This window comes from Dendronephthya gigantea, unplaced genomic scaffold, assembly GCF_004324835.1.
Source record: "Dendronephthya gigantea isolate DGI-Jeju-01 unplaced genomic scaffold, DenGig_1.0 000021F, whole genome shotgun sequence".
In the NCBI taxonomy this organism is placed as follows: Eukaryota; Metazoa; Cnidaria; class Anthozoa; order Malacalcyonacea; family Nephtheidae; genus Dendronephthya; species Dendronephthya gigantea.
The window spans coordinates 2,546,435-2,567,550 of NW_021163031.1; the positions used below are offsets into that span (position 1 = coordinate 2,546,435).

The following is a 21,116-nucleotide window of genomic DNA, read 5'->3' on the forward strand; positions in this document are numbered from 1 at the left end:
ATGACTTTAAGTAGTCTTCTAATTTCTTTTCAAGGTCTCTGCAACGTTAAAAGGTAGGTTATCTTTGATGCATGGGCAGATAAAATTATTCATATAAGATAATTAGAATATGCAATAAAATTATGTTCACAACATGTACTATAATAATCAACAAACATCATGTTAATGTATATTAGGATCCCTCTTTGGTTTTTTTTTATTGTAGAATAGGAAGAATGGGGTAAAAACATATACGCCACAATGTTTTCCAATAATATTTACATAAACAGCAAGATTGATTCAACATTGTTTAGAGTGCAGTTTAGGCGAGTAAAATATGCGAATAGTCGTTTCAGTGAGGCACTCGTTTGTGTACCCTCGTTCAGAATAAATATTTTGGGAGACGCAAAAGCTCCCCCCCCCCATGATTTTTCCAGTAGTTAGAAGTGAAAATTTTCATTCACAACGTACCTCTGGTAGTCATTGTGTTCTTTAAGTAAGTATTTGACCTGGGGTCGATTCCAATATGGTTGAAGATCTTGCGGGCGAGGCACAACAACACGACAATCCAGGATGCGAAGAAGCTTCTCCAGTTCGTTTCTTATCTGATCTTCTTTTACTGCCGTCACAGGCGAAGCAGAAAGTGCCAGGATTAGCGGTTTAAATCTATAGAAATGCCCGGAAATATATGGTTGAGAACAAAAAGAAGAATGACAACAGTATTTCTATATTTGGTTGAACACTTCTAGTTGCTCAGTATTGAATACTTTTTTCCCAATCTTTTCATAGTTATACACACTCAATCAATTCTCAATAGGGCCAATAGGTATAGTTCGACGCACAGGTGAAAACCGATATAAATATCATTGTAAACTAAAGATGGAGAGGTTTTGTTTAGAATCCTTAACTATTAAAAAAAAGTAACGTAACTGAGTATGTCCTTCATTGTAACTCAGAGGGGACAGGCTACACCACAGCCTCCGCAGAACCGATGCTTATACTACAGCCGTTCTAATAACTCTATCCATACCTTTCTTCTACTACTGTATATTTCTCCATTATTTTAGCATAAGGATGTCTCCCAATGCAGTTATGCGCCTCGTCAAGTACAATCAAGGATACATCAGTCATTCTAAGCAAATCTCGCTCATCAACTAGCAGGTTAAGAAAAATGTCCGGCGACATAACCAAAACGTCCACTGTATGATTGACCAAAGACTGCAAAACTTTTATCCAAGCCGGATTATCCGGGGCCTCGAGTTCTCGTTCTCCTGTGAGCACCGACACTTTCAGATCTGGTAACTGACCTAAAAGAGAATTGTACAAGAAATATTAGAATATAAATTAGAAACATTGCACATATTTAATAATTAATACTGAGTTTAGACCACATGAACGTCTTACCTTGAAGATAGTTGAACTGTTGCTGCACAAGAGGGGTCTTTGGCGCTAAGAAAACGGCCACTTTGTCTAAGTTAAGGTAGCTCATGCATGCTATTCCCATTGCTGCTATTAGCGTTTTACCACACCCGGTTGGTAAATACACGAGCGAATTCCCTTGCATAGCTTTTAGGAATAGTTTCCTTTGGTATTCACGTGGCCTGTGTTGTGCGAGCCGGCTGACTGTGCTATGACTGGTCAGCGTTACATCACAGTAAACTAAGTTCGAAGGCGCTCGTCGTGGTACTGGATTCCTCACGACAGCTGGGTCACTTGGCAGAGTGTTTCTGCTTTCAACAAGAATCCCCATTGCTTGAAGGCTTTCTTTGGCCTCAGACCACTTTTTCCATTGTTGTTCCTGCCGTCCATTTTTAAAATACACTTGATTGGCACTGAAGGACAGTGTATTGTTCATGAACGAACCCAGGCTATTTTCACACTTCCCAGAGGTCCACGAGTGGCCACGCCCTTGGCACAGAGCCTTGAACGGGGCGTGAGCTCTTTTCCTTGAATCTGGATTTTGTACTTTTTCTATCACATCTTCCAACTCTTCAACATCAATTCCTAGGTTGAGGTGAATTCCAGCTGAGCCAAGAAGTGTTAGTTTCAAACTGTTCAATCGGACAATCTGGCATTTGCATTTCCGACAATGTAAAAACCAGTTTGTCACTGGGGAAGACGCTGTTGCCATTTTCACTCAGGCCTTAAATAAAAGCAACCGATTTGTTCTAAAATGAAAGAAAATGTCTTTAATGATAGACATCCTTTTTCAGTACGACTAATTCCTTGCTGCTGCAGCATGATTGTCTCAGCTGCAATTAGTTCTCATTTTCCGGTATATTCAACTCTCTCTCAGCTTAGCCACTGCTCTACGTAAAAGCCAGTAGTGTGCCGACATTGAGTCACCGTACTAAGGTTTAATATAGCATATTCGAGTATATTCGACCTTACCAAGGTTGAATATACCATATTCCGATATATTCGACCTTATAAAGTTTGAATATACCATATTCTGATATATTCGACCTTACCAAGGTTGAATATACCATATTCCGATATATTCGACCTTATCAAGTTTGAATATATATACCATATTCCGGTATATTCGACCTTACTAACATTGAATATACAATATTCCGCCGGTACACTGCCCGACGGCGCGGCGACTGGACCTTAGAAAGATCGAATATACTATATTCCAGTATATTTGATTCAACCAAGGCAGCCAAGAATGTGTGTAAGGAACCTTTTTTGAGACGTGGGGGAACGTAGGGGAATGTAGGGGATTTTAGGGACCTCTATAGGTGAAATACGTCATTCAGAGTGGAAGCCTAACTCGGAAGAAACATTTAAGTTTTATACTTTCACTCCCAAAATATTAACAGTCGTTTTAAAGTATTGTAACGTGAATGTGTCGTACTGGGCGCCGTTAAACAGTTACCTTGATACAGATTTGTTCTGCTGAAGCAGCAGTCATAAATATTTTACAAATTCTACAGCCAGGCCGGGATAAATATTGTCTGTAGCCCTAGGAGAAGGGCAACATATTATACTGATGATTCACTTTACGTATTTTAATTAATAGGAATCCTAGATGAAAATTGTCCAATGCTGACTATACAGCCTTTAATTTAATACGGCCTATTGGGTTTATTGACTTACTTTAATCTTGAAAATAATATTCAATACCGGGAGCCATTTGGACGCAATAGATTGTCACTGCAATTTCGTCTTCGTTCACAATTCACATCTCCCACATGACAAAGACTAAAACCAACGGTATATATAATATACTGTAAGTCAACTTAAACATCAATTTTGAATTAAATGAGCAAGTCGATCTTGTAGTGTTATTTATCTATATTTGTCATTATTATACCGCCGACTGACTTATTTACAAACCGTGAGGAGTCACATATCAAATTACAGACTCGTTTACTTTCGATTCAGTATTGAAATGGTCTGTGGCTCAGTGCATAGAATCGAGATATATATAATATATATAAACTAAGAATGATATACCAGGTGATTTAAAATCCATGATCATTGGTTCTGCTGCTGATTCTCGTTATAAATAATTACATTCATTAAAATATCAGCGACATCGCAACAAGCCAAGCATATCAAATTTTAATGACTTCCAAGAAAACGCGACCTCTCTTCCAGGTAACGCTTCCCTCATTATAGTGTTTCCTGTTTTCGTTTTGCAAGAAATTTTCAACTCTTACGCTACATTTGATTCTTACAAATAAAAACGCCTATAAAATTAACAAGTCCAAGGGATATTCATTTACAGAAGAAATATATTTCGCATTCAACTATCAACTTGCATTTGATAAACACGGAGATGAACTTCAAATTCATTTGAATAAAAACAGCGTCGCTTGGTATGTGAAGGTTTCTCTGCGTTGATTTCCCAAGTCAAGAACCTCACAGTCTAAAACAACTTGTAAGTGCTAAAGCATTACAACTACTATAGCTTTTAATTGAAGTCCATGCTCTGATTGCTCTCGCGAGTCGTGATCCAGGTCTAAATGAAGTGATTCAGTTAAAATCCTTGAAAGAAGCGGGCCTTACGATGCCGGCATATATAGCCTTGACAAGTGAAATCTAGGTCATAGTTCTGAACTCTGACGAGCCTAGGTTTCCTAGTCTATGCCTAGATTTCCCGGTCTACGCAATGCGTTTCCACTATAAAAATATAGTTCATTGCTAATCCCCGATCCAGCCAACCTAACTGTTGCTTTATTCAATATTCTATTTTACCTAGACGAGAACTTAAAGCAATCCGAAGCAGCTTAGAGAAATGGCTGGTATATTCAGCAGTCAATCATCATGGTGGTTGGAATGCATCAGTTGTCAGAATCGCGTTGTAAACGCCTCAAATTTGCGATTGGCAGAAGTTGGCTCGGATGGCGGATTCCACCTCGCACTACAGCCAGAACTGGAACCAAATATCGATTCAATAATTGAAAAGCGACAGCATCCAAAGCCTGAACGACGAAAGGAAGCACCGTTCAAGATGTACTGCCTGAAAGCAGGTTGTCCTAAGGATTTAGGTGTGTATCAGTTGTTAGAGGAGCGATTCTTCTACGTTTTCAGCTCCAAATCCGTCCGCTTCCGATCTGTGAGCGGCGAAGTTGCGAAGATCAGACGATGGAAGGAGAGCAAGGCGGAACTTGAGGGAATGGGGATTCAGGTATTGCAGGTTAGTATAAGCAATAATTTATTACCTTTATAGATACAACCATCCGTGCCATCCAATGTACATTAGATGTATATGTTCCAGCATGCAATGCTGGCGGTATTATTAAATTAGATATAAATAATGATAACATTATTATCAGGTGAAGGCTTTATGGCAAACAATATCAAAAAAAGCAGCAGACGAAGCTGGAACACAACAAATTGCAAACGAAATGGTTTATTGCGAAGCGGCAAAAACCTCTGACGAACAAGTGAAAAAACTCGTTCTAGATACACCTAGAGAATATCAAAAAGAATTATTCCGCAAAGCGATGGGAGGTAACGCCATTGTTTACCTTCCCACGGGATCCGGGAAAACATTGGTTGCATCCATGGTGATAAACGCAATGTTGAAACTTAACCCTGGTAAGATGGCGGCTTTTCTGGTGCACAGAATCCCTCTGGTATACCAACAAAGTGAATATATAAAGAAACAAAACCCAAACAAATTGCGCGTTGAAATTTTAGCGGGGGACTTGACGCGTTTTCCCGGCGACAGACAGCACTGGGTCCAAGTCATAAGAAAAATTGCACAAAAACAGATCGACGTGCTGGTCATTACCGCACAAATTTTTTACAACTTTCTGAGCGACGATGACGCAACACTGAAGCTATCTGATGTATCGTGTATGATTTTTGACGAGGCCCACAACTGCAAAGGAAACCACGTGTTTGCGCAAATTATGCGAAAATATTACGACACGCTTCCGGATCGGTATAAGCCGCTCGTTCTTGGGCTGACGGCTTCACCAGCCGGCGCAAGCACGATTGAAGATACCCGCGAGCAGCTGACGAGCTTGCTAACTACACTGCGGGCTCGGTGTATCATGCCAACCTTATCGAATGACTTGGCATTGCATTGGAATAATCCGGTTACTTCATATAAGTGCAAACCATTGAGCGTTACTGAACAGGATTTGCAATCAATACTCGTCAACTACATTCAAAGTATTTGCCCGATGATTGAAAAATTGTCAAATATGGAGGAAGCTCTCACAAAGACACCAGCGTCTTCGATCAATTTCAAAGGCTGTTTACGAACTGTTATCGATCGTTGTCATAGCAAAGAGGAGTACGTACAAGGATTGGCCCTTGCTCTACACGCGATGAACATATACAGTATCATTGAGTTGAATAGAGTACTGGGACCAAGCCACGCCTACCAAGCACTTAAAAGTATTTTTCGGGCTGTAGATGATGTCAGGTTAGTATATCTATGAGTTTTATCATCGCGAACACCCATTGCATCGAGTACTGTGGCGGGCGGTTACAGGATAAGTCAAAATAAATTACTGCAGCAGGTTTCTGATTTTTCACAGATTATATTAGAACTTGAATTTAGGAATGGCAAATGTATGGCTGTTGTAATTTATGCCAAATTCGCCTCCTTGTAGAATTGTCCTTTACCATCCATAATATAAGTGATTTAATTTTCTGTGTCTCAAGACTCTTTTAAGATTCAATCAAAATTGTAGATTTCCATGCATGAGTAGCATGCCCCTGAAGCTCAGCAGATTTTTGCAAGTTCGTAAAATGAAGTCATGACTTGTACATTCTCCACAAATGTGTACATAAATTTGACGGGACTGCACATTTAGATTCCAGTACAGTTTGGTACAATTCAAGCGAAATCTTTCAATCTACTATTCAATTTTGGTTTTGTAGATCCCCGATGGACATGGTTACTAAACGCATCCTCGAAACCCAGCCTAGCTACCAAGCATTCCGAAACGAAATGAGGAGTTTTTCAAAATATTCGCTGGACGTTACCTCAGGCCGTTTCACCGAGCTTTTACAGATTGTTCGTGAATTTGTCGATCACGTGCGTAAAGATAATACAAGTCGAGCGATTATTTTTGTCCACATGCGTCGCACGTGCTTCAAGTTGCACGAGGAGCTAAACAAGGACTCCGTGATCAAAGAGAAATTAAAACCACTGGCGTGTGTGGGACACGGAAATGGGTTGGATGGAATGCAGTGGAAGGGTGAACAGGAAGTTGTCATTACGAGGTAGAAACAATGAGAAATATCACTTTCTTACTTATTTTCAACACAAAAATAGGAACACATGGATATATCTTAGAACATTCGTGATGTCCGAGCTTGGGCTGGTAAGGCCTCATCGACTTACCTAAAATTGCAAAGGATACATAAAATCTATTACTAATTAAATATTATAATGCATAATGTTCAAACTATACATTTTCATCTTAAGGTTTCATGAGGGTGATTGTAAACTTCTGGTCTCAACGAATGTTCTCGAAGAAGGCTTGGACGTACCAGCATGCAATTTGGTCATCCGTTACGATAGTCGAGGAACCAACCTAAGGGCCTTGGTGCAAAGCAGAGGCAGGGCCGCCAGACGAGCTGATAGTAGATTTGTCATCATGTGCAACAGCGAGGAGGAGAAACAACGCTATTTGGAACTTGCTGTGAAGGAAGCGAACATAGAAAGAGCCGTACGAGAGAAGGTGCTAATTTAATGATTTGAATCACGCGCAGGCATTATTTGTTGACGAGTTAATAGGGTTAAGATTATCCTGTTAGGATTAATATTGGAGTTAGGATCAAGGAATGAGGTTAACCACAACGATAGTCGTGATATTTTGCCAAACCCATTATCCAATTGTCTCAACGTGTGTCCGAAATAAGAAATATCACGTTTCTTTAGGATGAGTTTTCGATTGAAAGAGGAGATTTCTCAGTTGTTCTTATGATTTATGTCCATGTTACAAATTATGAAATATGGAAAATTTCGATAGGATTGATTTGAAAACTCTTGAAACTATCCCTTCAATCGTTTCTGACTCTTTTGATAGTAGATAGAGAAATGTTCTCTTATTATCATCCTAAGGTGGCTACAAACAGCTCAACCTCTCAGGCGTCAAAGTTTGGCTGCAAGCAACGCGCAATTGGTCCGGACGCTAAGACAACAGAGAAAAGAAAAGCCCCGGATGCGCATGCGTCAACAAGCAAAAAACCACGCATTCAGAGACCTAGACGAAAGGCATGCGCCATCTTTACTCTGCATGTCAGTCCTGTAGCGCAAATGTCAGAAGGTATTGATTTCCTGGAAGATTATTTTGATATCACAAAGTTCAAACCAGAAGGCGCAACCGGAAAAGAGGAGAAGAGATTGGAGCAGTTAAACAGGTGAAAAATTATCCTCCATAATCCCTTTTTAACCTCACTCACCCTTGTAATAATTCAAGGAAATCCCCTCTTAATAATATATATGTACCGTCCGTATATATGTAACGTTATTTTTATATCTTTAGGATGCTGAGGACATTTTTAGATGTAGAAGAAACCACACTATCAAACGAAGAAGACAACAAAAAACCAAAATCTCGAGACGAGCTCAGCCGAGAAATTGTGAGAAAATGGTGCAAGGATGGGCCACAGGATATGTGGTTGGAACAGAGGGGGCAGCCTCGTGGTAGAGGAGTTAACGTCCATCCATTATTCCTAACAGGCATTGGCGTAGGGGATTTTAAGGACAGGGGCACATTTTCTGAAGAATGGTTTAACCACTGCCACCCTGGAGGCATGGTTATATTCGAGCATGATCTAAAAAATGTTTCAGTGGCATTCCAGAATCAAAAGGAGGGAAATATTTTTAAAGTCGAGTTTCAGTACAAGGAAATCCATGATTGTATTTTGGTTGATACGGCCAGACCAGGCCCAGGAAATTGTAGTATATTTGTCTCCTTAAGAAGTGTTCCGCGTGTTTTGGAAGCTGAAAGTAAGAATATTTGTCATTTTCGCAAATACAGCAAGTATACTCCTTAACTTTTCTCTTATAAACTAAGTTCACTGTGACCCTATTATTATTATTAATCATGTTTAATCCCCCACAAAATCGTTTTCCCTCACTAAACGAGCTATTGTAATTTGTTTCCTCCATTTTTCCTCAGGTTCATCTAGCAGGGAAAGCGATATTGATGAAGACAGCAGGCTGTTTGAATTGCTTGAACAAGGGGAGATCTCATCGGACTCAGATGATGATTGGTCAATGGACAGTGATTCAGACAATGAGATGAACCAGACTTCGCATGATGCTTCAATAGTTGACAAGTCCACAGAAGAGCCTGGTACTGAAATAATTAGCAAGCTAAAACAAGTTACGAGATGGAAGCGTCTTAATCAAATTCCAATTGGAAGATACGGCCATCACGTCGGTGTCTTTGGAAATTCTCTGGTTTTGAAAATTGTTCTTCCATTGAATGAAAACGTTTGGGATATGTTCCGAACTTTGCGCTGTTACGAAAGGCGTATCTGTTTTACAGGAATTCATGTCGAACAATCAAGACCTTCGTATTTTGTCTCGGAGGTCGAACAGCTCGAGCCAAAAGTTCAGTATGCCTTCCATTGTTTGATTAGTCGCCATCCCTCAGTCAAGCAGAGGATTTCGAGCAGATTTTTTGAAGAGTTAAAGAAGACTGACGTGACGAAATGCATTAATGCACTAGCAAGGTTAGTTTGTACCAACTATAATAGAAAGAAGAAAACACTGAAGTAAACTGTCAGTTTTTTGTTAAGGCACGCTTCCGTTTACTATTTTCGCTGCAATTTGCTGTTTGATTTTCTTCTTCTGATAGATGCCAACGAGCAAATAGTTATGAATGCTCTAATGTACAAGTACTTTTATTTGAACATCTGTAACGTATCCACTCATTTACATCAGTTAAAAAAGGAAATTCGCACCTAAGGTCGCAAAGTGCGAGGTTGCAAGTGCAAACCAGCCTGGTCCCCCAAAACGCACCTGTTATAACTAGACTTTGCTTAACTCATCAATTTCCTGTATTTTCAGCATTACAGTACTGCTGGAGGACAACTATTTCGTTGACCCTGAAAAAACACTTGAATACTTACTGCAAAATTCCAAATCGTTGGGACGTCGAAAGCTTGTCGTCCCCGAAAATTGCGTGCTTATACCACGTATGGTTTTCACTCCGACACGCGAAATATATTTTTCCCACGAAGTCATGGAAAAAAACCGCGTACTACGAGATTTTCACCAACTCGATTTCCTATGCCTTCAAATTAGAGATGAAGATTTCTCCCGTCTTGCAACGCACACAGGGAACATTAGTGATATTCTGACTCGACTTAAACAGCTGTTGAAAAACGGTGTCGAGGTCGGAGGGCAATTTTATCAGTTTCTGGGTTCTTCAAACAGCCAGTTACGAAGTCATAGTTGTTGGTTTGTATCACCCACAGAACAACATAATTCTGGTAGCATCAGACAATGGATGGGAGATTTTAGCGGTATAAGGTGAGATAAAATGATGAATTACCTTTTCTCCCCGCCTTCAGTGAAGGTCCTTTGCGAGTTAAAGAATGAGGGTTATGATAATCCTAGTGCATATGACTAGTGCGAATTGTGATGGTGCTACTCTGAGTTACCTGAATTTAGCCTTCCCACCGTGGTGAAACTAATTTTACTTTCATCATAGTTTTACAAATTACTTTTCCAGTTTTCGCATTGGCAACTCAAAGTAGCACTATCACAATATTAATGGTACTCAATTAAAAAATCTTGCTCCGTTTGGAAAGAATGCATGATAAAGAATCACGTCTTCACTTTCTATGCTTGAAACCAAACCACAGAGAAAATTACAAACATTTTCCTGGAAGGAGCCCCGAACCTACCTCCAACTGAACTCTTCACGTCTTCTATTTGGCACTTATACGCTCTTCCAGTTACGTCCTTTTCTGGGCCCCCTCTGTATTTAAACTTGTTGTACTCACTTGAATAACAATGTCCCTAGATGCGTAGCCACACTCATGGCACGGATGGGACAGTGTTTTTCAACATCGACAGACACCATCGCGGTTTTGCCGCAAGAGACTGGAATTCAATTTCAAGACATCAATGATGTCGAAATCTTTGCTGATGACCAAACGTACACTTTTTCCGACGGCGTTGGCAGAATTTCCTCGAATGTCGCGCAGAAGGTATTACGGAGCTTCCAGTCATAATTCTGAAAACTCAGTTTCTATAAGTCGTAATTCTTAAAACTTAAAGCCGTTCCAAAGATCGAACTTTTCATGTGCAATCAAATGCAAGTGGACTTAAAAAAGACTTCACTTTACCCTTTAACACAAGGTTCGGCAAGTGAAATGTTTGACGTCTGAAACAGGTCTTAGTTTCTAGTAAAAATTATCAAAACTACACGAGAATGAAGTCATAGTTGCTGACTTGCTGTTTGTATACAAACATATATAGCCCCTTGTAATTAGCGTCTATAGTCATAATTCTCAAAGCTTAGCTTCTTGGTCATATTAATTCTTAAAACTTAGTTTCTTCCACTCATACTTCTCAGCACTTAGTTTCTAGACATAATTCTCAAAACTACACGAGGATGTGTTTCTCATAAAATAACTCATTTTCCAATCAAATTAAGGTGTCAGTGCTAATCGACAAGAAGTTGCCGCCAAGTGCATTCCAGATTCGGTTTGCCGGCTATAAAGGCGTTCTGACGACGGACCCTCAAATCCAGGACAACCTCATTCAGCTCAGACCGAGTATGCAAAAATTTAAGTCCGAGCACCGACGTCTTGAAGTGCTTCAAACATCGCGTCCTCAAGCTGTTTATTTAAATCATCAGCTCATAATGTTGTTGTCCAATCTTGGTGTGGCTGATGAAGTCTTTCTTAGACATCAAGAAAAAATGCTCGATTCATTAGCATGTATGTACAAAACTTGGTGGATTGATATAAAAAGGCCTTACAGGGTTGAAATAAGTTCTTCCCACCGAAAAAAGTCATCTTTTAAAATTAGAATATGCCTCTTTGGGGTTAATTTCACCCAAGACACTCAATACAGACAAATTGAAATAGGACTACCTTACAACTAAAGGGAATTTCATGAATGTTATACAAAAATAAAGTATTATAGATATAGAAGACAACTATAATCAACATGGTGAAATAGAAAACTAAATCATGATTATAGGAAAATGAGGGAAGAAAAAATTTCAATATTTCCATTTTAAATTTTAGATATGATGACAAATGAAGATGAAGCCAATCAGAGACTATCATCCGCAATCCGAACCGGAATAAACTATAAAGCTTTGAGTGAGGTTGGCGTGTGCTTGACCACTGAGCCCTTTTTTAGATCACTCCTGTGTGCTCTATATCGCGAAAAAATCCATGGCTTGCTTTCCAAGGCTCGAATATTACTTCCTGTAACTGAGGCTCGTTTAATGATGGGCGTTATGGATGAAACAGGACGACTAAACTCCGGGCAAGTATTTGTTCAGTACACAGGAATAAAATCGGAGGGTGACGAAAATTTTGTCGCGAATAACAAGACGGTTGTCAAAGGGAAAATCGTCGTAACCAGGAATCCATGTTTACACCCGGGTGATGTTCGTCAGCTCGAAGCCGTTGATGTTCCAGATCTAAGACATCTGGTGGATTGTGTGGTGTTTCCGAGCAAGGGAGCAAGACCACATCCAAACGAAATGGCAGGTAATAATGAAATTTAATTCACACTATTACACAAGGGTAGCAAACCATTGCAAGAAGCAAAAACAATATGTGTCCCTGCTGTTCATAAAGAATAGGATCATGCTTAAGAGACACATCTTGTTGTGTAATAGTGTGTATATTTGCTTTTTAGGAGGAGATCTGGATGGGGATTTGTATTTCGTTTGCTGGGGCAAAGATTTGCTACCGACGAAATCAGATTTTGCACCAATGAACTACAAAGCTCCAAAGAAAAAGGAAGAGTTGGGCCCCATTACTCTGAATCATATGACCGAGTTTATTTCAGAGTATATCAAACATGACCAGTTAGGTTAGTATTGAATGTTTTTCAAATGTTCACAAACAGCAGTTTGGCACTGGCAGACCGCAGACATCTTTATATTCTTTACTCTCATGTCATTATTAACACAGTTGTTATGTGTTTTCAGCTAGTGCGCCGTGTTTCCACCCAGAATAGTATCACAATAATAATAATTCAATAATTCAAACTTTTAAATTTTTTATAGGTATTATAGACAACACACACAAAGCACAAGCAGATGCACAGGGAACTGGTGTCGAATCAGCAATCTGTCTCCAGCTTGCTGAGATCCACTCTCTCGCAGTAGACGCACCAAAAACCGGATTATGGCAGGAAGTTCCGGTGGCGGCCCGGTTACGAGAATACCCAGACTTCATGATGAAATCTGACAAGCCTTCTTATCCCTCTCAAAAAATTCTGGGAAAACTTTATCGCGAATGCAAAAATTTCCAAGAATCTATGAACTTTCGCCCACCTCGGAAAACGGGTCACGTGGACTCAAGATTTCTCGCGCAGGGTTTCGAGGAGTACGTGGAATCCGCGCGCGAAACAATTGCCGAGTACACGGAACACATCGAGAACGTATTAAATCTTTATGGAATACAGACGGAAGAAGAATTGATGAGTGGTTGTTTTTACAAGCTTCAGAAAAAATTGGGTCGTGAAAGGCAGCAGGTAACTATTTGAACAATTTGACGATTCATGGTAATAAATTGCTGACTATAGTATAGCAATAAGGCATCATTTACAGACGATGACATATTGCACGAAATCAGTTAAGATTAAATTCATTCGTTTCTAACTGCGCGGCTTCTGTCTCCCTGAATCCACTAATTTTCCATCATTTGGCGGACTGGCGAACAATTACAAACTCGCTGTGTGTTTATGGGCCCCAGGTCGATAATTGTGGCCATCATTCACAAAATTGTGGCTATTACTTACAGATTGCTGACGTGGTACGCCGATTGATGACCGAGCTGCGAACGATCTTTCGCCGAGCGTTCTTTGTCGAATTCCAACGCGATTCCACACCCCTTACTAGCCTAGAAGTGACCACGGAAATGCAAAAGAAAGCCTCAGCTTGGTATTATGTGGCTTATCAAAGCGAACAAGGCATGGAGAATTCTGAGCAAAAGTCAAAACACTTCATTGGCTTTCCGTGGATCGTCGATGACGTACTGGTCACCATTCCACTAGTCGACCAAGGGTCACCAAAGCAGAATATCTCTGAGAGAAATGCTTATGCAACACTTGAGAACAGTTTGGGTGAATTTTTTGCAAAACAATCGCAGACACTTATGAAAGGTTACGAACATCGCCTTCAGGTTAAATCGTTTATTAATGATGCAATAAAAGAAAACTCGCGGATAACTGGTGTGGTAATGTTTGGTTCTTCTGCGACATTATTCTTTGAAGATACGTCAGACATCGATCTTTGTGTGGTGCCTTATAACGAGTCAGGATGTCTGTTGCAAAAGGATGCCCTGAAATTAGCCCGCAATATAAGCCAGCCTGATCAAATGAAACTCCTGCGTAAATTGGAACCACATTTAAGACGAGTTTACAATGGCGTGCATCTGGTCCGGGCCAAGGTCCCAATATTTCGCTTAGCTGGTTTGAAAAACAAAGAATTCGGATCCAAACTCTGCTCCGACTTGTGTGCAAATCCAGACGGTTTCCTAAAAGCCATGGTCGTATCATGGTATATCCACAATTATCCACCACTTTTGCCTTTGTTGCGCATGCTCATACAGTGGGGTCGTGATTCTGATCTAGTAAGCAAGCGTGAAGGTTGCTTCATTAACACAAATGTTCTTGTGTTTATGTTGTTATCCTTCTGTGTCCGTGCTGGTTGGGTTGACGAGCCTGCGATGGATGATATCCGCGACGATGTGGAAAATATTGGAAAAAATAAGGTGTGTTTTTAATAATTTGAAATTGTTTCTGAATTATCTGATGATGCAATACAAACAGTATCATAAATTGATTTAATTTAAAATTACCTTATCCAAGGAAAAATGCGAACTCTCTGGGAATTGGTTATCTCCTATAAGTCATTCTCCTGCTAGGACAGTTTTGTTATCCCTCGCTAATGACTAATTAATGATGCCTACGGTCGGCGCCCCCCTTAAACCTTCCAATGAGGTCTATTTTCTCTTACGATTGTCGTGAGAATGCTCCCCCTAAGCGGATTGCAGCTTCAGCGCTTAACTAGATAGAGTCTTGCATCTTTGGTATGATTGTCAAGTCAACCTGGTGCACCCCCCCCCCAAAAAAACAAATTCTGGGCTGGATCCAGCACTGACTTGCTTTATAACATTATAGATCAAAGATCAAGAGTTGATATCGAAATGGGAAAATACTCTTATGCTGTTAAAGAACAACAGTCAAAATACACCAGAAAGCACTGGTGAACAAAATCCTGACGACGCCGATGGAATGGAAAACATCGAGGAATGCCAGCATCACCACCTTAAATTAGGCCCCAGGAACACGCCTATCAGTCACGTGTTACTTGAATTCTTCCGTCGTCACCAGACCCTTCTTGACTCCAGTATCCCAGAAGCATTTGTGGGAATTCTTGGAGAAGACCAGTTCCAGTCTCTTCTAGGGGAAGGGGACTCGCAGCTACTTCACGACCAAATGCAAAGGGCTTATCATATCCTTGCACTACATTGCGACGTCACAGTTTTGCTGGAGGTATGTTCCTCCAAGTCGCAGGTCTCTTGGCATCTTACAGATCAGCTGTCGGCATGGATCGCTGGCTCGGAAAATCATTATTCCAAACTTTTTTCCGACAAGTCTGGGGCGAAAGTTCGTATTAGGCCGCGGATTCCTGGACTTGGTACTAATCTTTTGCTAGAGGCATCAGGCACGGCTGTCGCTTTAGGAGTTCTGGAGACCATCTTGGATGATAAATCTGCAAGTTTGATAGCTCAGCCATTTTCTTGTCTTGGAATGTGTTTTGTGAGTGAAGCAAATGTTATGATATTCGAAGGAAGTCAGAGCGATAATGATCCAGTTAATTTGGTACCATATTACGGTCGCTCGCACCCACATCACGATTATCTAGTACGACATGTCCCATTATTAGGAAACGCACCACTGAACACAAGCATCGTAGACCCTGAAGAAAGATCTTTCCGAATATTTTTTGACAAACTTCTATGTCAGCTGGAAGTAGTGGCACGTGACTACACGCCCATTGTGCATGGCGGGATTTTGGAATTCAACGTCCATTTTGGTCGGTTGTACACGTTTCACGTACCTAGATCCCTAACCGAGGAGACAGACCCAACGACCGTAAAAGCCGTTCAAATATCGCTCAAGAGAGGTTTCGAAAGTAAAGCCGCTTGTCTCATGTCTTTACAGTCGACGAGCCCGACCAAGAAACTCTTCCGCCTTCCATTTAAACGCCGAAAAAATCGAAAAGCAGAACTGCCACAAGCGACTAAAGATGGCGAAAAGACGACAAGAAAAAACGAAAAAAAGTCGCCAAAGCATTCGTTTTTTACAAACATACCAAAAGGATGTGTCGCCAGTATAACCAAATACCTGGAAGGTCGAGGCTTTGCAGAGAATCCAAATTTAGGATCGCCTTATTTTTTGGTCACCGTCAACGCAGACGATGGAAGAGAGTGTGACATCACGTACGATTCCGACATTCGCCCGAAGTATATCCGATCTCCGAAATTAAGATGGTTTGTCACCGACGTGAAACGGCAGTGGCAAGCACGATCAACTGTTGGCGATCGAGAATTTGACCCGGAAATGTTAAACGGCTCTGAGTGCGACCTGAGGTGGGTGTTTTTCAGTCAAATTTCTACTCGACCATAATGTTCATTTGTCGATTGCGTATCAGTGGAAATAGTGATCTCTTTCCATTTGGTCAATTTTCAGTTTTACAACCGTTTACTGCAATATAAAATTTGACTGTAGGTTGATGGTAAGATCCTTTGAAAACTTCCCTCCCAGTGCTGTTGACAATTTACCGCAAAAGAAATTCCTCGACATACTCAAACCAAAAGCAGGCCAACAAACAGCAAATGGATCATCCTACCCGTTTCTCATCAACCTCGAGTACAAAAACAACCTTCACATCATACGCCATCACGTGGAGCAACGAGTAAGAATCAACGATTATATCTTATAACTGCAGTAAAACATCCCTCGTGCAAGGATCACGCAATGTCGCATGGAAAAGCATTTAGATATTCCCTTACTAACTGATAACGTATGAAAAGAACCTTTCTAAAACAGCTTTGATCCTTGTATTAGGTCATTGAGAAATATTTCATCTGGTCTGATTCAAACGGTGTCCTAAAGGCTAAAACTATAGGCTTGACGCAACCGTACATTTTGAATTTTGATTTATCTGTTATGCTGTTTCGTGACGAAGGCGCAGGAGGATCGGAAATAAGCATCAGACATCTATTGTATTGATGCAATATCCACACTGTGTACGCAACCTTGCGATGCCTAAAGTAAAAAATAAATTGAATAATTTTATTTTTTACTTTACTTTTTTAAATTGTCAGCTGGTCCATGGTTTTTGCGATAACTAGCACATGTATATTTTACGCACAATACGTATCCCCGTTATGCCTAGTTTCCATTCAGTCGTTAGCTGTCGTTACATGTCTTTCCGTGTCTTTGGAATAATCGTGAAAGACCGATAACGAATTATGGGAAGAATCATGTCGTTTCCTGTCTTTTTATGTCGTTGAGATATGATTTGTTCTATCCCAATCGACACGGTCGTTTTCTGTTTCTCTCAGTTGTTATCGGTCTTTCACGATTATTCCAAAGACACGGAACGACATGTAACGACAGCTAACGACTGAATGGAAACTAGGCATTAGTCTTTAGACTTTAGTCTTTATCAATTTCAATCAACGATGTTTTTTGAAATTATTTTGACCTACATTTTATAAATCTCGTTAGGTTTTCACTAACAATTTTAACTCGGTTGGACAAGACGAATTTTTGGCCTCAACAACAGTGAGTTTTGATGAAGTGGACGAATATTCAAGGCTTAAAATCAACGGTCGGTTTGAAAGTGTCTTCAAGAGATTTGAAATGACCATTCAGCCTCAGATACCAGCGAATTGGACTTCCAGGGTTGAGATGGAAAAATTTGCAATGAATATTTGGACGCTGGCAAACGAAATAGCAAGACAAGCATATCAGTAAAACTTTAAAGCCCTTTCTCCAATAGTATAAAAAGTACAACAAAAAGTGGGAAGCGATCCTACTTTTTTGCGACTAATTTTTTCGCCGACCAATCACATCCTTGGATTACAAGTTTCACTTCGCATGAATAAATTTGCCTAGTGGATGATGGGCTTCAGTATAGAAGTCGAGGAATATTTAAAACGTTTACGAAAATATGTAGTAAGTGGATCGTTGCATTTTAGCCCATCGATATGAATAAACCTGCAAGGATTGCGCATTTCTGTTGTTCAGGTGTCAAATTTAGAAGGCACTCGCCTAATTTGGGAAAAGTATAAAATGAATACCCATGCACTATCTAGGTAGTCATTAAATGCGCATTCACATTTAATCATATCGATGATTTGTATATAGAACGTTTCAAAGTGTAGCCAGTGTGATTGAAGCTAATTTGATAAAATATAAACCTCATTTCAATAGATTACCGTGCCGTGGTCTGATTTCTGTGGTTGCCTGCGAATAGGCGTATATAGCTTTTTGGCAATGGTGTTTTTAATATTTTATAGCAATCAGCAATATAACGTGTAATATGTAATTTCTACGTCTGTAAAATTAAACACCAAATTTCGAGAATGCTTTCAATGTAGCTTACCATAAAAAATGAAATATAACGAATAGTCAATATTTAGAAGAACAATTTAGAAGAACAATTGAATATTATCCATACACAACGTTCACACGATTAGTAGTATTTTGAGTACTACATCTCAGTTTATGACAATGTGTTCCAGAACCACTACCTCGACCTCCTAAATCGTTCTTCTATAGGCATACTCTCCTTTTAAGTAAACAAACTGCTGACAACTAAAGTGTTTGAGAAGGTCTATTTTTGCACAAGAGTATCGGTACCTCATTTTCCCAAAATTTTTCAGTTCTGTTTAATGCTTGGACATTCTGTTTTTTATAAAAAATCAAATCTTAGGCACGTATGAATATGTATGTTCAAGAACAGTACAGCTGAAAAATTACAATGTTCTAAACAGCTACCACATAAATCGTTGAACGTCGCTCGAATTCGGCCATTTGAACGGCTTTTTCAAAAATGCCCACACTGTCAAATAATTGATTGCGGCATAAAATAGAAACTCCACACCAAGTTTCCACAATTCTGGTCTCCTGAGATGAATGCGAAACATAAGATATGGTACAATAAAATATCGGAACTCTAACAATCCTTGAGGAATAAGCACCACAGCAACGCATACGCCATAAACTATCTTCCACAATTTTGATCGATCTATGGACACAAACATCATTGTCAAGACAACGAGGTAAACAGGAATTAGGCCAACTTTCGCTTCTGGGTAAGTTTTGTAGATGTTTTTCCACACATAGAAGGGGTAATGACGATTATCAGCCAGCAGATATGGATGAACATAGGTGAAATTTTGAACAAGATAATAGATGCCAAAAAGAATGATAATCACGGCCGAGTAAAAGCGACGTTGGTTCCAACTAAGAAAGTATGATATGGTTCCAATCACTATATTTGGAGATGTCAGATGTGGGAAACTGAAAAATCCAGCAAAACAGGCAAAATAAAATATCTGTGGAAAATTGAAACAAACTTTATGGTGAGTCTTGTCACCAACAGCAATTCCACCATTTAGGAATACAAATGCAGCAAAAAACACCATGACCAATGCATATGGCCAGAGTACTCGGACTGTTATTCGTATGTTCAATACAAGTTGTTTAATGAACTCCACAACAAGATTTGGAAATTTGTTTGAGCGCTGTCCAAGCTTGAAGAAAACTACAGGTTCATACATTCGAATGGCCGTCACTCCAGCAGTAAACACAACCCAAACAATGTTTGTCTGTCGAAAAAAGAATGCGTACATACCAATAACTGCTGCTGGGATGTGATAGTCACAGAGACTAAGGTAGTACATAAGCAACACAAAAAATGTGGAGCCATTGTCAGTATAGTAGAGAAACATAAAGAAAAACAACAGAGGGAAAAGTCCAAGAACTATTGCAGTTGCTGTCTGGTAAAATTTTTCCTTTCCTTCAAGCTCCCTTTGGTTTTCACTAGCTGCAGAGCTTTGAGTCTGTAGCAAAAAAAATGAGGGAATTCAACTTAGCTTTTTTAGACATTCACCAGTGATTATAATAGCCCCCAAAATAGTTAAAATCAGGTTACTTATCTTATTGATATATTCCAGGGCCTTTTACCTTGATTCTGGGTTGGGGTGAGTAAAAGCAGTGAAAAAGCCCTGGGATCGGCCAACCGCTTCTGACTGGTTAAATGATTTTCCCTAATTTATGTCTAATTGGCGGAATATTTTGTGATTACTCAGAAATAGTACAATTCCAATATGCTTTAAAGCGACAATATTATCTGTTCTACGTGACGCAGGCATTTTGAAAATATTAGGTAAAATTTTATAATAAATTATGCTTAGTCAAAATACCCATGAAATGTGGGTATTTTGAACGGCCAATCCCAGGGCCTTCCGTCTTCTTTCTCCTAAAGTCCCAAAAGGCCCTGGGAACAAGGTTGAATTTAGGTCAAATAATTTTATGTTGAGTTGAGAATACACACAGAATGCACCCTGGCTATAGTTGAATCCGATAGTAGACCAGACATAATTTTGGTCCTGAAAACTTGAGTCTGACATGTTCATTAGCTTCAACTGGCTTTAGATAAATAAGCCTTGATTCCCTAAGCAAACACTATGTAAATACACCTAAAGATAAAAACTTCGTGAGCTACTGTATAACTACAATACCTCTTTCCTGTCATCAACCTGCAGTTTTTTCATTTCATCCAACTTTCTCATTATACGGTAGATCACCCAAATATTTCCAATGTTAAATAAAATGTTAACCATTCTTAGAAATAACGGCATGCACATCGTCTTTACCTCTTGTTTAAATACCACAGCAAGAAACTCGATAAAAGCCCAGGAACAAAAATACAATCCTGGCAAGGTAGTGATCATTGGATCCCACTCGTTAAAACGATGTGCGCAATATTTTTGTACCTGTGGGATGTGAAATACTTCATCCATGTATGGATCTGGTTGTTTGCCGAAAATAAAGACAACCAAAGCTATAGACAGAGAAATAAGCGATGTAAAACAAGGACCTAACATATTAACATTGTTAAGGAAGGCCATTTTGAACTGCAACCATAGATGAGGCAACACTTTATGTAAGAGGTATTATATAATAGCTACAAGGAAACACGCAATTTGATTGGTTAATAGGCGTCGATTACGTTTTAAAATGTCGGACAATTTTACGCGTGATATAAGGAAAAATATAATAGATTTCCATTGGCCTTACAGTTACTTATAGTTCAATGCCAGTTTATACATTTCAGTGCTCCCCGCCTTCGATTTAAGTGAAGTTATGTTAAGTTAAATTAAGTGAAGTTAAGGCCCGTTTACACTTGCAAATTTTGCTGAAA

The 21,116-nt window shown here is 39.6% G+C and overlaps 2 protein-coding genes across 4 annotated transcripts; one reads left to right on the top strand and one right to left on the bottom strand.

Annotated features, from left to right (window-relative positions):
* The first annotated feature begins 3,635 nt into the window (after positions 1–3,635).
* Positions 3,636–18,339, top strand: LOC114521699. 2 transcript variants are annotated; one of them, XM_028542212.1, is made up of 18 exons: positions 3,636–3,868; positions 4,190–4,627; positions 4,767–5,869; positions 6,331–6,675; positions 6,881–7,136; positions 7,520–7,818; positions 7,944–8,410; positions 8,583–9,141; positions 9,479–9,943; positions 10,440–10,626; positions 11,076–11,361; positions 11,674–12,147; positions 12,299–12,475; positions 12,672–13,141; positions 13,411–14,382; positions 14,792–16,266; positions 16,406–16,592; positions 17,411–18,339. In XM_028542212.1, the coding sequence occupies exons 2-18, from the start codon at positions 4,226–4,228 to the stop codon at positions 17,657–17,659; spliced, it is 8,373 nt and encodes a 2,790-aa protein (XP_028398013.1). In that variant the 5' UTR covers positions 3,636–3,868; positions 4,190–4,225; the 3' UTR covers positions 17,660–18,339. The 2 variants fall into 2 exon arrangements, with proteins under 2 accessions (XP_028398013.1, XP_028398014.1); XM_028542213.1 differs by lacking the exon at positions 3,636–3,868 and adding an exon at positions 3,912–3,947.
* On the bottom strand, positions 18,334–20,828 carry LOC114521700 (dol-P-Glc:Glc(2)Man(9)GlcNAc(2)-PP-Dol alpha-1,2-glucosyltransferase-like). Of its 2 annotated transcripts, XM_028542215.1 has the most exons (3): positions 20,434–20,828; positions 19,267–19,752; positions 18,965–19,153 (listed from the first exon to the last, which is right to left on the bottom strand). In XM_028542215.1, exons 1-3 carry the CDS (start codon positions 20,821–20,823, stop codon positions 19,052–19,054), a joined length of 978 nt encoding a protein of 325 aa, XP_028398016.1. In that variant the 5' UTR covers positions 20,824–20,828; the 3' UTR covers positions 18,965–19,051. The 2 variants fall into 2 exon arrangements, with proteins under 2 accessions (XP_028398015.1, XP_028398016.1); XM_028542214.1 differs by having other exon boundaries at positions 18,334–19,752.
* Between the last annotated feature and the right edge of the window lie 288 nt (positions 20,829–21,116).